Genomic DNA, 19618 nt, shown 5'->3' on the forward strand with positions numbered 1-19618 from the left:
TTCAACTTTGTTGAGGGATAATTGAAGAACACTAAACTGCACATATTTAAAGTGTGCAATTCTCTGTTTCGACATGCGCACACTCCTGAAACCATGACCTCTCCAACAACATTTCCATCCCCCCCAGGTTTCCTTGTGTCCTTTTTCATCCACTCCATCCATCACAACCCCAAGCAACTGCTGATCTGCTTTCTCTGTGTATGGATCAGCTTGTGTTTTCTAGAGTTTTGTATAAATGGAATCAAACAACATGTTCTCTCATTTTTTTGCCTGGCTTCTTTTATTAAGTATGATGATTTAGAGATTCTTCAATATTATGTGTATTAAAAGTTTGTCCTTATTGCTGGGTAATGTTCCATCATATGTATACCACTACTTGTTTATCCATTCATCTACTGGTGGATTTGGGTTGTTTCTGGTTTTTAGCTTTAACAAAGCTCCTAGCACATTCACGTACAAGTCTTTGCGTTTCATGCTCTCATTTCTTTTTGGTAAATACCTAAGAGTAGAGTGGTTGGGTCATATGGTAGATGAGTGTTTAACTTTTTAGGAAACTGCCAGACTGATTTCCAAAGTGGTTGTACCATCTCACACTCTTACCATCAACATATGAGTTTCAATTGCTCCATATCCTCACCAACATTTGGTATGGCCAGCATTTTACATTTAATCATGTTGTTGTCACCTTGTGTGTTTCAATCCACAGCGATTTTGCTACTTCTTGGCTTCATTTCTACCAAGGGGGCAATGTGTTTAGATTAACCAGGTTAACATATGCTTAGATTACCTGCTGTGCCGGTGAAGTTAATAGTGTCCCTTTTACCCTGTAAAGTGTCCTGGTTTGTATAATAACATATGTGATTTCTCTGCTTCTATTCCAACTGGTCATGCCCCCAGGCTGACTGTCCACAGCCACAAAGTCTCATCAAGGCATTCTTCTCAACAAAGACTTTGCTCCTCTACAAGGGATTTTCTTGCTTTTCCTGAACATTTTCCCCATATCGCAACAGGATTACAGGAGGAAAGGAGTGGCATGATGTAGGTTAGTACTGGGGTTACAGAGTGAGGTGGTAAGTGGAGGAGATAGAAGGAGGGAGTCAGACCAGGTCCTGATGACATCATTTGAGCTAGATGCAGCCACGCTTGACATAAGCCCTGTTCCTTAACTTTTGCACACAAGAGCACAGACCCTCCCTCTTTTTTTTTTTTTTTTTTTTAAGCTAGTGTAACTTGGATTTCTGTCACTTGCAATTAAGTCCTGACTAGTATGCACAGTAGGGGAATGTGCCTCAGAAAGGCAATAGCATTTTGCCAAGCCCTAGCTGCCTCTCATTTCACATCTGAAGTACTTTCTGCCTTCTCTGAGAGTTACTGTTTTTACTGACCTAGCCCTGGTAATCTAACCACTGGTCACATTGGTTGGGGGATGAAACTTCCGAGGACACTAAACGCCCAGGGTCAAAGTATTCAAACCTATCACCACATGGTTTGTTTAATCGAATACTCTAGCTCCTTGTATCCGCTGTAATTCAGCAGGCTCTTTAATCTTTAACTAAATTGTCATTTAGTGCTCCAAAAACTGTTCTGAATTTTGGTAAGCAGTCTCCATTTCCAACTAGCGTTTTGTCTCCTTAATGATTAGATTTAATACTTGTAGAAACATATCGATATTCACTCAGAGTGCTATATATTCAAACAAGCCACCCTATTAAGCGATGTCTTCAAGCACATCTCCCAATAATCAGTGGTGCGTGCCTCTCCTAGCAGCACCGTGAGTAACTAACGTTGTTTGAGGACCTGTCTCTGTGAGCAGTGCAAAGGTAATTCTCCAGGGGAAGAAGAGGAGGTTGAAAGTGGGGGGCAGAGGTTAAAAAGATCCCATTCAGTCCCCTCTGAGAACGTTGTCAGCTTGACTGCAGAACTGAGAGGCCCCTGACATGCAGGGTCTCCTTCTCCACAAGGAGTGCCCAGACCCCGCCCCACGTCCCAAAGATGATGTAAACTCAGGCTGGTGGCCCGGTAGTGTTTGCGCCCTGGGCGCCCCTCTCTTCTTTGGGGCTCTTCTTGCCGTAAAGCAGCTTGGCAGATCTCGTCTCAGGCAAGACTAAACACCCTCCAACCCGCACATCCAGCCCTGGGCCTCTGGTAGCAACCCCCGCTCAGGAGCTGCAGGACCCAGGACAACCTCCGTGTGACCCGCCCAGGCAGCCAGAGAATCGGCCCCGCCCATTCAGTCCCTAAATCCCGCCTCCGCACCCCTGGGGCCCAACCCCTGCCGCCGTGGCCCCGCCCCTGCGCTCCCTCGTTCCATCTCCACCCCCCACGCGTTCGGACCGCCCCCGCGCGGCAGGGCCCCGCCTCTCACCCGCCCCGGCTCCGCGCTCCACCCCCTCGCGTCTTGGCCCCGCCCCCGCGCTCCGTGGCTCCGCCCCCCGCACTCCAGGGCCCCGCCCCAGCGCTCTCGGGTTCCGCTCTCCCGGGCTCTGGTCTGGCGCTCCGGCCCCGCCCCCACGTTCCCTCTGGAGTCCCGGGAGGAGTTGCCGCGCGGGGGGAGGCGTGGCCGTGGTGCCGGCGGAGGCGCGGGAGGCGCGGCCAGGACTTTGGCTTTGACACGCACGGTGAGCTGGAGCTGTGGCTCTGGTGCTGGGCACCGACGCGGTCCTGGCGGATCCCGCGTCCGAGTCGGGCGCAGGACTTTTCGCTTCGATCAACGCAACTGCGGCGAGGCCGCAAGTCCTGGTGCAGCCTCAAGACTTGGTGCAGCCAAGGCGGCCGGATTTCGCCGCCGCTGCCGCCTCCGCGCAGCCCTGCAGCTCTTGCCGGCTCTGGGAGAGCGACTCTGAGAGTTCCTCCCGCAGAAAGAGCCGGGACGCGCGGCCCGAGGCGGCCCAACGACTGACCCACACACGCGCGAGCATCAGGATTGGAGGCAGGGGGCCCGCGCAGTCCTGGGTTGGGCTCAGGCTTCGGAACCGCAGGTGGAAGGACGCCCCGGGGGAGCAGCGGAGAGGTGGGGCGCGGGGACCGGCGGCGGGTCTGGTGGGGGTCGATAAACCCCTTCTCCGTACCTGGGCTAGTAAGGACGGGATTCCCAAGGTGCAGGTGGTGCTGAGTGTCAGGAGGAGGGGTGGGCGTGGGAGATGCGCCCTCGCTTCTGCCCGGGCCCAGGTGGGGGGCGACCAAGGGGGATGGCCTCATCGCTGCGAGAGGTGAGAGAGGCAGGGACCAGAGATGTGGGCTGCTGAGGATAGGTCTCTTTCAAAGAGACATTGGAGCCCAATGTGACAAAAATCGGACTTCTCCAGGGGAAAATCCATTTGGGCCAGCCTCGTCGTGTGTGTTTAGGAGTTCACGGACTGCTATCAGCCTGGGGACTCCTGGTTAAAACTCCTGCTCTAGATAGGGGGTGCTAATGCAAACTGATTAACTGATTCGATCGATTTGTGTGTTTATTAATTTGTTTTCCAGGTGGCCAGGTGAAAGGTACTTTTGGACACCCTGGACATGGAGATTTAGTGTTTGTCTTTGGTAACCGATTCATTCCCTGCATCCTGAACCTTCATTCCTTCTGTGCCAGGAAGGCCTACTGGGCTTCCTCCCTAGCCAGAGAGTTCTTCCGCGGTGGTGAGGCCTTCCCGGGCCGCTGACCCTGGCCGGCATGGGGAGCACGCTGGGCTGCCACCGCTCCATACCACGGGACCCCTCGGACCTGTCCCATAGCCGCAAGTTCAGCGCGGCCTGCAACTTCAGCAACATCCTGGTGAATCAGGAGCGGCTCAACATCAACACGGCCACAGAGGAGGAGCTGATGACCCTGCCTGGTGTGACCCGTGCGGTGGCACGCAGCATTGTGGAGTACCGCGAGTACATCGGGGGCTTCAAAAAGGTGGAGGACCTGGCGCTGGTCAGCGGCGTGGGTGCCACCAAACTGGAGCAGGTCAAGTTTGAGATCTGCGTGAGCAGCAAGGGCAGCTCCGCGCAGCACTCTCCCAGCTCCCTGCGGCGGGACCTGCTGGCGGAGCAGCAGCCTCACCACCTTGCCACCTCCGTGCCCCTCACCCCTCGTGTCAACATCAACACGGCCACCCCGGCTCAGCTCATGAGCGTTCGAGGCCTCACGGAGAAGATGGCTGTCAGCATCGTGGACTACCGCCGCGAGCACGGGCCCTTCCGCAGCGTCGAGGACCTGGTAAGGATGGGCGGTATCAATGCCGCCTTCCTCGACAGGATCCGACACCAGGTGTTTGCAGAGAGGTCCAGGCCCCCATCTACCCACACCAACGGAGGCCTGACCTTCACCGCCAAGCCTCACCCCAGCCCTACCTCTCTGAGCCTGCAGAGTGAGGACCTGGACCTGCCGCCAGGGGGGCCCACGCAGATCATCTCCACGCGCCCCTCCGTGGAGGCCTTTGGAGGCACAAGGGATGGGCGGCCAGTGCTGAGGCTGGCCACCTGGAACCTGCAGGGCTGCTCAGTGGAGAAGGCCAACAACCCCGGGGTGCGAGAAGTGGTGTGCATGACACTCCTGGAAAACAGGTGAGGACGGGAACCACCGGGGGTGTTGGGTGTGAAGGCAGTCCTTGCATGGCCTCATCTGTGCATGCAAATGAGCGGACTTTTTTGGGGGTAGGGAGAGGGCAAGATTATTTAATCAGTGTTCTTGAGGCCCCAGCCAGTATTGTCACCTGTGGCTGAGCTCTCCTGCTCTAGAATTTTCTGAATACAGCCATTTGGGCTTGTGGCCCATATCTTGAACATGGTGTATCTGTGATCAGTTCATAATTTTGGGGTAAGTGGAGATTATGTTGGTGTTACTGCTTTGGATAATGTTGTTTGACTCAGAAGACTTTGTGAGGTTTACACCAGATCAGGCGCTCAGAGGCCTCGGAACTATTGCACAGTTTTGCATACGAGAAAGAGCTAGTCGTATTTTTTTTTTTTAATGAGAGGGAAAGTCACATTTGTTTCACCAAATATGCCTATTTGTGTGCACAAAATCATCTCAAAGGCCAGGTATTTGCAAACACATACACTATGTATATTCACCAAGATGCTGTGAATGAATCACTCCTCATTCTTTTTCCTTATTTAGCCTGAAGCTGGTGTTCAGGCCCACAATTGCAGCCCCAAATGTATGTAACCTCTCTTGTCCTGTAGCCAGGAAAGGTCAGGCTGACATGTGGTGAATATTGGCCAGATTTTCCCATTCAAACCACAGGGGAAGAGGCTCTTATCCCAGTGTGTTTACATCATTCACAACACTGCTCTCTGTAGGAACTTCCGTCAAACCCCCCATAAAACGAAGCAATATGATTGTAGCAATAAGTCCTGCTGTTAGTAAAATAGTGTAACGTATCATGGAATCAGCTTTAGGAAGGCAAGAAATATTTTTAATGGTCTCCTCTCGGTCAGAAGTCCTCTGATCCTGGTCTTGAGGGATTGAGCCCTGCCACCCGCCGGACGTGTAGTGTGCTTGTGGCCTCCAGCTGCTTTCCTTGGCCCTGGCTTCTCAGTGAGCCTGGTGGGGCAGCAGTTCAGTGACATGAAGTGAGTTCTCAGCGGGCAGTCGCGGTGCATTGTGGCAGAGCATCAGGATACATGCGGGAGGAGAAAACCAGGTCACACCGTTTCCCTGGCACTGTCCCCGTGGCACACTGTCACCACAGGGCCGAGGGATCATGCAGCAGTCAGAGAACTAGACTGGGAGCGCTGCCGAGCACTCCTCCTGCACGGCCGCGTCCTCTGTTTTGCACTGTAACTCACTCCTTCTGCAAAATCGTCTTGTACGCAGGTGAGAACTAGACTCAGCGCTGGGCGATATTTATCAGGGTCGGCTTCATCCGTAGCTACATAGGTGCGTGTATGGGAAAGGCTAGGGGAGGGAGAGGGACACATGGCTGTTTAATTCCTATCCTGAGTTTTCTTAAGGCTCCAACTGGGGGGTGAAGGGGGATGAATCAGGATCCGAAGTTGCCTGAGGGGGAATGACAGACTGGGCCGCTCTTGCCCATTTACTATGACAGTGAGTTTTCAAGTGTGGTGTCTGGACCAGCATCAGCGTCAGCTACTGAATCAGAAACCCTGGGTTTCTGTGTTTCACACACCCTCCGGGTGGTTCCAATACACACTGAAGTTTGAGCCCCGTTGTACTATGTGTTGGGCAATCAGCTGTCCCTGTGGTTTGCTCCGTAAAGCACCTTCTACTGTTCTGGCTTCTCTGACCAGGTCCATGAATCCATGCAGAACTTTCCAGGTACTGTGTTTTCTTTGGTTGTTCTGAACATCCCTGTAGTTGTTCAACCTCACGATGCTCTTTCTGGCCAGAGTTTGAGGGACTTACTCCGCTTCTAGAACAGATGAATTCGACGGGTAGGAAATGGGAGCGAGAGCCCGGGACAGTTGGCTTCAGCGTGGGCTCTACTCTGCAGTGTAGACTTGGGTCAGCCCAGGGCACGCTGAGGGCAGCACTAGCAACTCTTTTCCATCATGGAGTTAGGATTTGTCCTGGTATTTCTTCTTTATATTTCCTGGAGGGATGGTGATTTGTTGAAGTCATTTAACTGCTGTCCTCAGGCGAGAGTGCTAGAAGAACTTACCCAGACCTGGTAGGATGGAGAAGGAAACACATATAAGTAACCAGGAAGGTGACCTATACCCCCATCATGCTTCTCACACTTGGCCAGGTCTGTTGTCCTGTGGCTTGGTGGTTTCTTTTGCCTGTTCGCAATGTGTTTCGAGTGTTCTGGGCACTCCTAGCATCTTATTAGTGTCCAGTCAACATACAGTAATAGGCTTAGGGCTTAATCCCCTGTAGAGCTGGAGTGGATCCATTTGTCTATGTGACTGTCCTAGGACACCCAAAGGTGGCTGGCTGTTCCAGAGTGGGTCACATGTCCTCGGAGCACAGTGCACATTCCCCAAGAGCTGTGTGTTCATCCTGATTCACAAAAATCTCTCACATTCCAATTGATCACTTTATTAGTAAGAGGAGATACATGTAGTTTGACCAAGAATGGATGCCGGTAATTTTCTAGGTTGTTCTTATTTTCGAACGTGTGTATATATAATACAAGTCTTCTTTGTATTTTCTGATACTTCTATATTCATTTGGTTTCTCCATTAACCCGGGAAGTAGGTAATGCTTGATTTTATTATTGATTCTCCATCTGTGGGGGAGGAAACTAAAACCAAAGAAGTTAAGTGACTTGCCTCCGTCCCATAGCTCATTAGTGACTCAACAGGGACTAGGACCCAGACCTTCTCACTTTAGTCCTGTGCTCTTTGCAGGGATGCTATGTTTTGTAAGCACACTACCTTTACCTTACCTCATGTTCGAGCATCCCACCCTCTGCCCAATCAAGGGCACTTGCCAATTCATGTGCTAGTCACATTTAAGAAAAGAAATCCATTGTAAAGGCGTTAAAAAAAAAAAAAACACAACAACCTGTAGCTCCACCTTTTCTGTATAAAATTGTGAAATTCCTTAACCTTTCCAAGTCTCAGTTTTTCCATCTGTTAAATGTAACTAATCAAAGAAAAAAAATCCTTGAAAAAATGAAAGAAAGGGGGGGGAAGAAATACTTCTTTTGTAAAGGGAATAGCTGGCTCTTCATTTTCCTTTCTGTGGGTTTGCTTTAGTAGGTATGTTTTCTTTGACTAAAGGCTGCTGGGGTGGGACCCTCAGGGTTAGAGCCCTTTCTTGCCCTGAGAGGCTGCCGCTGGGTGGACAAGCACGTGTGAGCTACGAGAAACCGCGTTTTGCACGAAGACTGAGGTAGGACAGCAGAAAATTAGCTAATCATACAATCCCCAGGAGCCTTCAGGGACATCACCCTGGGGCACAGAGCTGACGGTTTCATCAGATTCCTTTGCCAAATCTCAGTCTTAGGCAAGGTTTCTCCTCGTTCAGTGTTTATGAGGCAAAACAAAAAGAGGAATGCTTCTGCTAAACATCCTTGCAAACTTTGGTGACAGCCCACATATGGAATGAAGATTAATTTTTAATTTTTGTTTTTTGCTGAGTAGCTGTTCTATTTTGAAAAGTCCCTTTGGAAGCATAAGCCCTGGAGGAGCTGGCTTTGACAATCTCCATAAATAAATAAATAAATAAATAAATAAATAAATAAATAATAAGTAAGTAAGTAAGTTAGTTTACTGTCCCACTTGCATGTTTCCGCATGGCCTCCATCAGAAGGGAACCTTTCAAAGTCTTGAGCCTTATAATGATCTAAATCTGTTTTCTTGCTGCATGTCTGTCTGCAGTATCAAAGCATAAGGTGAATTAGTACCGATTGTGAGAAATGGGATTTTAGTCGATCAGACTTGATTAGTACGATCCATGTAGACACAAGCCACTTTGTCGTTTGATTCATTCATTGAAAACTATGTACGGAGTAGCTGCTGTGTACATGCGTATGCTAAATGCAGGAGTTAGCTTAGCCTGTTATTTAGCTTGAGTTAAGTAAACGTGAATCAGCTTGGGTGGCTCAGCCTCAGAATAGTCTGAGAACCCCAGATTTTTTGGGGGGAAGTCACTGAGTGTGATTGATTTCTGGTTGTATTTTCCCCATCCGAATAATGAGCTTATCCTGGGAGACTGAACCGTGGGTAGACACAGCCAGACATAACATCTAAGGCAAAATGCCCAGCAATCCTCTTAAAGCAGAAATTATGAAAACTGTTTTGACTGTGGAAACTGAGGCTCAGGTGATGAAATAGCATCTGTGTGGCCTTCAGAAATGTAAATTGGGGTCAGGATTTGAAGCCAGGCTTTGTCTGATTTTAGGGCGGGGAGTGGAAGTGTCTCTCCCCAAACACCGTGTCCTTTGACTGACCCTTGGCCCACCTGCTCTTTCCTTCCTGCCTTGGGTCTTCGGCTAGCCAGGCATCAGGGCTTCACCTAGACTCCTAGGGCTCGGGTAGGCCCCGGGAGTCCTCTGCTCCCTTCCTGTTTTTGTTCCTCTGAAGGACAGGGCTTATGGCCAGAGGTAGAGCCATCCAGAGGGCATCAGGGCCTCTCCACACAGCCCCTCAAATGTAAGTCTGTGACCTTGGCTCACCTCCAAGGTTGAGTTCCGGTTTTGTGAGCCAAGGAGTGATGGGTGGTTTCCAGAGGGAAAGGTGGTCAGTAGTAAGACTTCTGTGAATTAATAAGAGGAGATAGTGTGACTGAGGAGAAGTCCTGGTATGTGCACGAGGAAGGCTTTATTTCACCAAAGGGAGAGATGTTAGTTTGTCTTACAAGATGGGCCCATTTGGGATCTGATTTCGGAGGTTGGTTAGTATGGCTTCTCCCAGGGGATATTCATTCTTCTATTATTTATTCCTTCCACAGATATTTTTTTGAACTCTCACTAGGTACCAGGTTCCACGTCAGACTCCTAATAACAAGACACAGTCCCTGCTCTCGTGTTAGGTGGGGAGATGGAAAAGTCAATATGTAATAGATAATTGTAGATAGCGGTGAGTGCCGAAGAGGATGGAGGCTAGTTGAAGAGAAGCCTGCTGAGGTGGATGGGGGTCAGGGAAGGCCTCAGCTAAAGCTGATGGATGAGAAGGACCCACGCATAGAAAAAGCTGGGGGAAGGAGTACTTACTAGAGGAACCAGCAAGTGCAAAGGCCCCGAGAAGCCTTGTTCTAGACAGAAAGCCAGAGTTCTGGGAGTGGTGGGTGGTGGGGAGGTAGGGGGGAATGGGTGAAGGGGGAGGCAGGGCCAGATGGGTGGAGCCTCTAGGCCTCTTATTTTGGCAGGAGGAGGCCACAGAGGATTAGAAGCAAAGGTTAATGACTTACCTGTTACCAGGCTGTTCTAGCTGCTGGGGTGGGGGGAGGCACGTGGGGGGAGCAGGTCCTGGAAGTTGGATAGAGGGTACAGTTTGAGAAAGTTGAGTTGCAGAGTCAAGGCTACAGAGGATAGGGATGGGGAGAAGAGGGAGTGGGTGGTGATGAGAGCATCTTTTAGTGGCAAAGACTAGAAAGCCACGCCTGTGTTCCGGATGTTGGAGGGATTAACCATGTGGATTCCTAGAAAGCAGGCTCAGAGGTAGTTAAGGAACCTCAGACTGGCCTGCATGCCTCTGCATTGTGTTGGCATGATGCAGCTTGCCGGCCTCACCCCTCCCCTCTATTTTTGCCTCACTCTGGACAGGTCCACAGCAGCTCCTGTTGGACAGGGAGCATCTCGGTCCACAGTGGTGGAGGAAGAGGCCTTGCGGTCTGTCCTCTGTGCAAATCAGGTGTCTGATGGGGCCACTTTCTTTTTAGTATCAATTATATATGTAACAAGGGCATATTTGGGGGGTTTAGGGTAACTATTTCTATTAAACGACATTTAAATGAATTTAATTCAACATTGAATGAGCACTCCCTCCTTGTCCCCTCCCCCTGTGAGGTTGGGGACACAGGGAGAGCCCACCCTATGGTCAGGGAGCTCACAGTCTGACAAAGGGGACACATCCGCTGGTACTTACCAGCGTGCCATGGGCTGTGAGGGAGGAGGGGAAGTTTAAGCACACGGGATCTGGTACCCGTCTGCTGGGCTCTGGAGGTGTGTGAAGTCCTCATACAGGGGAAGGATGTGGGGCTAGGACCAAGTCGGGTGGATGGGAGGGAGCTAGTGTGGAGAGGAGGTGGGGTCTGAGCAGGAAGCATATGGTGGCCATCAGGGTGAAAGTCAGCAGCCCCCCTGCAGTTCCTGACACTTAGGAGTGGAGCACAGCAGGGTTCCAGGAACTGTGCCTCACAGTAAAGAATCGTATTGAGGTAGGTGTTATTTGCAGTGTGTTATTTTTATCTCAAAATTACCCTACTTTACACAAGATTTTATCTCAGAATTCCTTCATAATGGTCTCTGCCAATAATAAAATGCTGCATATCACTAAAATTTGATGTGCTCGTCATGGACACCCTGGTCTGAGTGTAGCGATGTGCAGTGAAGTGGAAATGCCACACCAGTGACTGCTGGCATCCAAACATCCAGCAGATGCCACAGAAACGCCCCGCTCCACCTCCAGGCATGTGGTCCAGATCTTTAGACACTCTGGAAGCTTCCTGACCCGGCTGCTTGTGACTGTGCGCAGGCGTGGTCTAGACAGAGCAGCTCCTACCGCAATATTTTGATCGACAGCTGCCAAACAGCTGGAGAGTAACCCTGGGGACATATGCTGAGAGTAGATGTTTCATCATAAAGAAAAGTCTTGAATTCTTCTACCGAAATGCTGGATAAAGATGCCCTGGGTTTTCTTTCCTGATCACAGCTCCCTACCTCTGTTGCTTTGAACATTTGTTTCCAACAGTCCTGTTTCCTGTGAATTCTATTTTGGTTCAGCCATTAACCTGATTAAGCTGTTAAGCTGGGCCTTCCATTGTTTTATCTAGAGGCCACTGCAGGCTCCTGGAACACAGCGTGGAGGCCGGGAGAGTGGTATTCATGTTGCCACATTAAAGGCTGCGTGCATTGGGAGGGCGGTTTTATCGTGTTCCAGGGACCCGAATCCTGTTTGCTCACCCAAATGTTAGTAGGTGACATCCGTACTTTGTCTTTCTTAGCTTGTGCTAAAAGCAGTGTCTTTTAAAGCAGGAGGTCTCGGATGGATTGTTGTTTTTTAGAAGACTGATCCGATACCCTGTTAAAAGCAAAAAACAAAAAAAACTTGTTCAGAATGTATTTTCAGTGAGCAAATGTAGTCTGACTTAAAATTTTTTGCAGTCTTCATTTTCTTAAATGGTGAAAAAGCAAACATTTTGGTGGCCTCGAAGTACCAATGATCGGCATTAGGCCGTGGACTCATCTGGCCTTCCTGGCTCGGTGGGCAGCCTCTGCTGGTCAGGCTGCTATGTTGCTTTACCGGCCAGGTCTTTACAAAGTAGTTCCCACTCGTTTCTCAGTTGAGGACTCATTAAAAAAAAAAAAACGGCAACATCCCTCCCACCACCCAATGGTGGTTGTACTTTCAGTGTCCTCGTGGAGGGAGTAATTGTACTAAGAACAGGAACAATGATAATTAACATGGATCCTTCCCGTGGCTGAGGTCCAGGGCCCAGTAGCTTCCCAAGTGGGTATCGCCAAGTAGCCCTCTTGTACAGATACAGAGAGACGGCTCGGAGAAGCTGAGTAATTTTCCCCGAAAGTCACATAGCTTTTAAGTGGCGGAGCTTGGACTATAACCAGAGCAATTAGACCCCAAAGTTTGATGATAAAACCTACTCTGAGCTCATTAATGCTTTTGCATGTTACTTGTATTTCTGCATCGCCCTAGCCTGCATCCCTGCATACGAGACTCGATGTTCCCTCACCAACCTGGTTTGGGTTCCCTAGGTCATGAGCTTCATAAGTATGTTGATCTGTGATGATATCTGCGTGTGTCGCCTGTTCTTGTTTCTTCAGAGTGGAGCAAGGATATTTGCAAAGCAATCTGAGTGCAGGATACTGTATTTTTATGACTTTTCAGTCTTTGACTGTTGTCCCGCCGACATCTATTATGACAACGGTTTCTTTAAACAGGTTGCTTTTATAGAAGCTTCCCAAGCACTTGTCTTAGTTTTCTTAGAAACCACTTCTCTTTCTGCTCACTATTTGGTCTGTTGATGTCACATTTTAGGAGACCACAGTCACATGTGCAGCTGACATAAACAAAACTGGGGTCAGATACAGCTGAGCCCGGGTGAGCACATGACACACAGTTGATCTGGCCAGGAGTGCTGGGTGTGCCGTGGGCATCCATCCCTCAGTGTGTTTTCCGAAGGACTGAGGATAGTCTGCTGGGTCCCCAAAGTAGAGGTCAGTTAGGAGAACATCTATGGTGTTTTGAAAAATGCTGGTACCTGGGCCCCTGGGCCCACGTGATATTATTTCTGTAGTCTGAAGACAGTATTTGCCGTATATGTATATTGCAGACCTCTGGCAGTAAGGGCAGGATGGACTGACCCACTATTATTTTCTCTAGAAGATTGACTCAAACTTTGTAACTAGTTTGGTCAGGGGCTCGTTGTCCCCCCACCCCCCACCAAATCTCTTGCAACTTTTAGAAATAAAAGAGGTGAAGAAGTAATCATCTTTTTTTCTTTTCTTTTTTTTTTGACTTAAGACCTGTATTAGTCAGCATTTTCTTCGGTGACATAGATGGGTTGCTTATGACATTCATGAATAACAGTAAGCTGGGAGGATTTAAGCGAATGGACTGGACTAGATAAAGTACCTCCCCAAATGTGTAACTCTGTACTTTCTTTTTAAACTGTTCTGAATTTAATTTCAGGTTTGATTTTTGTTAGTGTTAAATACATGTCCATACACGTGAAACTGCTCAAGAGACCGTTGTATTGCCCTACACACGTGCTGAACCCGGTTAAATGCCAGGCAAGACTGTTTGGGGTTGGTCTGTGGTCTTCAATTATGTTACTGTTAATGCTTAACACATATCTAATAAAAATGCAAGCAATTGTTAAATATCGCTAGAGTTTCAATTTAGAAATAGAAATTGGCTTCTATCTTTTAAACTTTGGGGTAAATTTAATTGAAGAGCTTCTGAGATTATCAGATGGTTGTTAAAAATGTTACCATTTGCAACCATTTATCAAATCTATGAATATCAGGCATTTCTTGTCACTGATCTACCAAAGTAAGGTATAGAAATAAACTAGATGATGGCAGCTCCCCTCTACTTACTAGATGGGAGTTGGATGGGAACCACAGGCTGATTAATAAAACCAAAACATCTTGGGGAAAAAAAGAAATGAATGGGATGGAGAGTGACAGATGACTGCAAGATCACCTATAACCCCTGATTTCAAATGCAGTGCTTTCATTCATCAAACAGCTGAATGAACTGCATTCAGTTAAAAAAAATGATATTTTTATTGATGGATTGTATTGGTAAAGGTTATATTTTTAAATGTATATATTTCTTCTAAATCACAAGAGTCTCTTCCAATCCTGAGGCTTTTTCGAGAGAGGGAAAACGATCACTATTTCTGCCAAGTGTGTGTTCGTTTGCTATGGCTCTCTTAACAAAGTCGACAGGCTAGGTGGGCTAAACAACAGAGGTTTATTTTCTCACACATCCGGAGGCTGTAGGTCCAAAATCAAGGTGTTGACAGGGTTTTTGTTTGTTTGTTAGTTTTGTTTGTTTTTCTGAGAACTCCCTCCTTGACTTATAGATGACCTTATTCTCAGTGTGTCTCAAATGGTCATCCCCATACCCGTGTGTGTTCGAATTTCCTCTTCTTCTTCTTTTTTTAAGTAGGCTCCACACCCAGGAGCCTAATGTGGGTCTCGAACTCATGGCCATGAGATCAAGACCTGAGCTGAGATCAAGAGTCGGACGCTTAACCGACTGAGCCACCCAGGCGCCCCAACCAAATTTCTTCTTCCTGTAAGGACACCAGTCATATTGGATTAGGGCCACTCTAATGGGCTTGTTTTACCTTCGTTACTTCTTTAGAGACCCTGTCTCCAAATACAGTCACATATTGGGGGTTAGGACTTCAGCATATGGCTTTGGGGGACACAGTTCAGCCCATTACTGAATGACACAAGAAAAATCGCCCAGGGATTTCTTCTTGGCTCTTTGTGAGGAGTCTGCGTCTCTGGGTTTTTCCTGGAGAGATGATAATTCAAGGTACTTGTCTGACAGTTTAAATGCTAGAGAACACTGTATGAGAGTCCTGGAGTGACAGTCTTCTGGACAAGAGGGATGGCTTTCTTGCCAGCCACAATTGGCATGGACTAGCTCTTGGGGGCTGGGATCCTCGAACTTCTCTCTTTGCAGCTTGTCAATCCTTGGTTTTCTTCTGAAATGCAGCATTGACCTGAAACCTTTTACCCACCCTGCCAAGACAGCGCCTCCACTTTGCTGAGTTCCTTGCTTGCCCTTGGCGAGAAGTGATGGTGACACTAGAGTGTGTCTGCCCTTTCAAATTTAGTGCCCTTTAGAAGTTCTGGGGAAAGGGGAGATTCAGAGGGACCGCCATGAAGTCCACTGAAGTTCAGCTGTCCTTGGTGTGTATTGTTAAGCACTACAGCTGTGGGCTCCCCTATTGGCATGTGTTCCCCTCCAAAGGAGACAGTCCGTTGTCATGGTGTGTATGATGCCATCTGCACCCCTAGACTGTAGTACAGCCCACTCTCAGCACTGCAACACTGGGGGATTTGTGGAAAGAAGAAACATTTATTGACTATTTACTTTACCCCAAGTACTGTGACTAAGCCTTTTATCTTCACACCATCCCAGTGAGGTAGGTAAAGTATCCCACCTTGTACGTAAGGAAACTTATCTTAAAGAATTTGAGTAAACTTGTTCAAGGTCACATGGTTGGTGCATGTGGAACAAAACTTCAAAGCCAGGAAGAATTACTCGGAGCCCAAAGCCTTTTATACTCAAAGGCAGAGAATCCATAAACTTGGAGATTTCCTGGACTTTTTATATCTGGAAAGCATGAAGAGACAAGTTTAATTGCGAGGTACTCATGGAGTGGGTCCCAGCTTACACTGGAGAAATCATCCTATTCTGTCATCTGGTGAAGATAGGAATGTGGGGCTTTTGGGGTGTTGGATTTTTTAAAAATTTGTGATATAATTTACATGCCATACAATTCACCCTTCTAAAGTGCACAATTCAGTGGGTTTTGGTACATTCACAAAGTTGGGCAACCCTCACCACTATGCTAGAACATTTTCATCTCCCCAAAAGGAAACTCTGTACACATTGGCAATCACACCTCCCCACCACCACCAGCACCTGGCAACCACCAAGCTACTTTCTGTCTCTATGGATTTGTGTATTCTGGACACTTCATATAAATGGGATTATATAATATGTGGCCTTTTATGTCTGGCTTCTTTTACTCAGCGTGTTTCGAGGTTCATCCATGCTGTGGTATGTATATTTCTTTTTTTTTTCATGGCTGAATACTATTCCATGATACGGGTATGCCACATTTTCTTTATTCGGTTGTCAGCTGACGGACAGTTGAGTAGTGTCGCCTTTGTGGCCCTTAGGAATAATGCTGCTGTGAACGTTCATGCGCAAGTTTTTGTGTGGATGTAGGTTTCATCCACCTTGGGTATATCCGTCGGAGTGGAGTTGCTGAGTCACATGGTGATTCTGTGTTTAACATTTTGAGGAACTGCTACGCTGTTTTCCAAAATGGCCACACCATTTTATATTCCCCTCAGCAATGCATGAGGTCTCCTATTTCTCCACGCCCTCCCTAACACTTGTCATTCCCTTTTTTCCCTCTCTCTTTTTTTTTCTTTTTCTCGTCTCGATTGTAGCCATGCTGGTGGACGTGAAGTGGTATCTCATTAAGGGTTTGAGCTGCGTTTCCCTAATGACTAATAAGGATGTTGAGCATCTTCTCCTGTGTTTACTGCCTTTTGCAGATCTTCTCTGGAGAAAGGTCTGTGCAGATCTGGGTGGGCTGTTTTCACACCTGTTTCCAAGCTGATGAAATACAGGATATTTTGATGCTGACTCCTTTTTTACTCCGTATTCCCCCTCTTCTTTGCCCCTTAATCCTGGGGTCATTATACTGGAGCGTAAACTAGAATAATGACTTTGTAATAGGAAGAAGGACCCACCGTCCTACAGGAACCCCCCCGCCCCCCGCCCCATTCCGTTTTGCGCTTCATTATTCTGGCCGGAGCGGTCTGTCAACACGGCACTTTGAACACTGTCCTTGAGAAGTACTTGGTGTCCTCTGATTTTTATATTTAAAGTAAGTGTTTTGGATGGAACTTTAGCACTTTTTATCTAAAGCCAAATGTAACATACGCTATGCCAGGATTTGCAATGAGAGGTGAGCTTTGGGTAGTTCATGACTATATCTGCAAATCGCAGGACCCCGGGCCAGGAAAGAACCTTGAAGGAGCACTTTCCGTAAGACTCTGCCTAAGTCATCACGGACAAATGAAATTTTATATATATTTGTTCGAGCCCAGCTGTGCAGATTTGAGTCCTTCCTTATACTCTTCAGCATATGGCGCCCTGTGTCACCCATAAATGCCAGGCCCCACTTCTGTTCAGTTTTATTAGTAAAATGTCTTGTCTTCTTCATCACCCTCCGCCTTCATCCCCTTGTGTAGATCCCCAGTGCAAAGTGTTAAATAAACGTCCTTAGACATATCTTTGAAAAATGGAGTGCCTTTAATCTGCAAACACCTCGTGTTTCTATGGTTGCCAGCTAGCTCTTTGCTCCTGATGGCTGCTTCGTCCCGGGCCGTGTGCAAGGACAGGTACCACATATATTTACCCACCCCTTGGTGGGGACACACCAAGCTGCCTTGGGCTCCCTGCTACGAGTAAGGCCAGCGTGTCCTTCACGTCCTTTTCAGCCATTTGGATTTCCTCTTTGGGGAGCAACTTTTTGCAACTTTTGCTCATTTTGTAAACTTTAAAATCGCCTTTAAACATTTTTTTATTATTATTTTTACTTGTTTGGAAGTGTTTGTGCACATTCTAGATGCCAGTCCCCAGAGATTGCAAAAAGCTCTTCTCCCAGCCCATCGCCCTCTGTTCACTTTGTCTTTGGTGCCCTTCGTGCAACAGAAATTCTTCATCTTGATGTAGTCGAGTCTGCCAGTTGCCCTTCCCGATGCTTCTTCACAAATCCCTCTTACCCCGAGTTCACACCTACATTTTCCTCTTCGCGTCTACATTTTATAGTTTTCTTTGGCATCTAAGTTTTTGATCTATCTGGAGAATACCTTTGTGTAGGGATGAGGTGGACACCCACTTTGGTTCTTTCCAGTTTTCCTAATACCACCTACACACACGTTATCCTTTCCCCCCTGATTTGGGATGTCACCCTTATCACATGTGTCCATGTGCCTCATGGTCCATTTGTGTGCGCCTGTGTCGTTCCCACACTGTTAATACCGTGGCGTCTGGTCGGGGGAGCGTCCTTTGTTCTACGTCGAGGTTTCCCTAACTGTAAATTTTAGAGTCGCTGTGTGTCTCAAACATCCTGTTGGAATTTTGATTGGAATTGCATTAACTTGACGGATGAAGTTAGAAAGTTTGACGTCATTGCAACGTTAACTCACCCTTTCTTTGAACAATTGTGTTTTTTCCTTGATTGAAGTCTTTTGGAACATTTAATAATCTTCACATGTTTCTCCATGGAGGTCCTATGCATTCTCTGTTAGTTCCAATCTTAGATACTCTGATTCCTTATTATTAAAATCCCCGGAGAATGAAGTTCCACGGTTCTGTTCTGTTACGCATTTAGCGTTTACCCATCCTTATTAGTGCAAGGTTCTTCCTCCACTTCCTGAACACCCTTCATTTATCGTTTCGGCCCACTCTGCTGAATCTTTCCTGGTAGAAGTGAAAACCAGCCAGCCGGAACCTCTGTGAGGCGCTCTCTGGGCATTTGAAGGTCTCCATTCAGTTTCTGCCACCTTATAGTCTCGCTCTGAATAATGTACCTTCATTTTGCCTTTCTCCATGATTCGTATTTTTCAAGGATAAATCAATTCTCTGATAAATGAATATGCTAGACCTCAAGTTGTCCTTTTTTTTTTTTTTTCTAAGTTTCTTTATTTCTTTTACTAAGCTCTGCACCCAGTGTGGGGCTTGAACCCACAACCCCGAGATGCGGAGTCACATGCTCTTCTGACCGAGCCAGCCCCATGCCCCAGATTGTCCTTCTTGTATGAATATATATACAAATATGAGTGGACTCGATGCCACTGGCTTAAACCAACCCCCACCCCTCAAAAAAGTAGTGACCCTAAATTATGCGTCTTTAAATTTAAAATTAATTTTATTTGTGCAGAACACCTCTAGCAGCGAGTTGAATTTTATTGCAGGTCAAATTTGAGATCAGAGACCTTGGAATTATCTTTAATAGTTCAAACATCATTTATAGAGTCTCATTTTTATAAGTTCTTATTTGCTTCTCACGTGTCCATGGATTCCTGTGAGTCTGACCACAGACATATGTCTGTACATGCCTCCACCCACAGAGTGTCTGGGTATGTGTGAGTTATAAATATACCCATCATTTTAAATAGATCTGTATCTTTAGTGTTAATTGCTTCTTTCTTCTTCCACTTTCTCAGTGAGTAAGTCGAGTTGGGAGGACCTGTACGCAGTTGGCTGTAAATTTTCCCGTGTAGTTCGTTTCAATCCAGCCCAATGGTACCTGGCATGTGATTTCACCTAAAAGCAACCCAGGTGAAAATGAGTAATTTCTTTTTCTATAGTCAGGTTTTCAAATGGCCTGGGGCCTACCAAAGTCAATGTCAGGTGCCACGACCTGGGTCTTTTGTGTAGTTCAAGGCCAAACTGTGTCATTTGTTTTTGGTGTCAAATCAAGGCCTTTAGTTTTGATGTGAAACATTTAACACATACAGAAGAATGTAAAAAATGCTTGGCCCTTTCCCCCTTCTTGGCAATGCATTTTACTTTCTTGAGGACTCAGAGCCCCTTTTATCCCACTGTCATTCTTTTGGATCCCTCCCACCCACCCCTTCTGTGCTTGGAATATTTCCTTCCTTACAAGACTTGGTGGGCAGCAGAGCCCACCACCCATGGGGGAAGCTGGAAATGCAGAGGCTCACTTTCCCAGCATCCTTTGCAGTTAGGGCCTGGGCTCTGCAGGTCCGGGGGTCCATAC

General features: G+C 47.5%; 1 protein-coding gene across 3 annotated transcripts in view; it reads left to right on the plus strand.

Moving 5' to 3' along the window:
* Window positions 1-19618, plus strand: part of EEPD1 (endonuclease/exonuclease/phosphatase family domain containing 1) — a 158436-nt gene that overhangs the window by 48438 nt on the left and 90380 nt on the right. Inside the window, exons 1-2 of one of the 3 annotated variants that reach the window (XM_002918652.4) lie at window positions 2470-3010; window positions 3469-4536. In XM_002918652.4, coding sequence (XP_002918698.1) covers window positions 3659-4536 — 878 coding nt within the window. In that variant the 5' untranslated portion in view covers window positions 2470-3010; window positions 3469-3658. Of the gene's footprint in view, window positions 1-2469; window positions 3011-3468; window positions 4537-19618 lie in introns of those variants that run through there. The other 2 variants (XM_011224196.3, XM_034670469.1) reach the window with 2 other exon arrangements.

The sequence above is a fragment of the Ailuropoda melanoleuca genome, chromosome 1 (assembly GCF_002007445.2).
Source record: "Ailuropoda melanoleuca isolate Jingjing chromosome 1, ASM200744v2, whole genome shotgun sequence".
In the NCBI taxonomy this organism is placed as follows: Eukaryota; Metazoa; Chordata; class Mammalia; order Carnivora; family Ursidae; genus Ailuropoda; species Ailuropoda melanoleuca.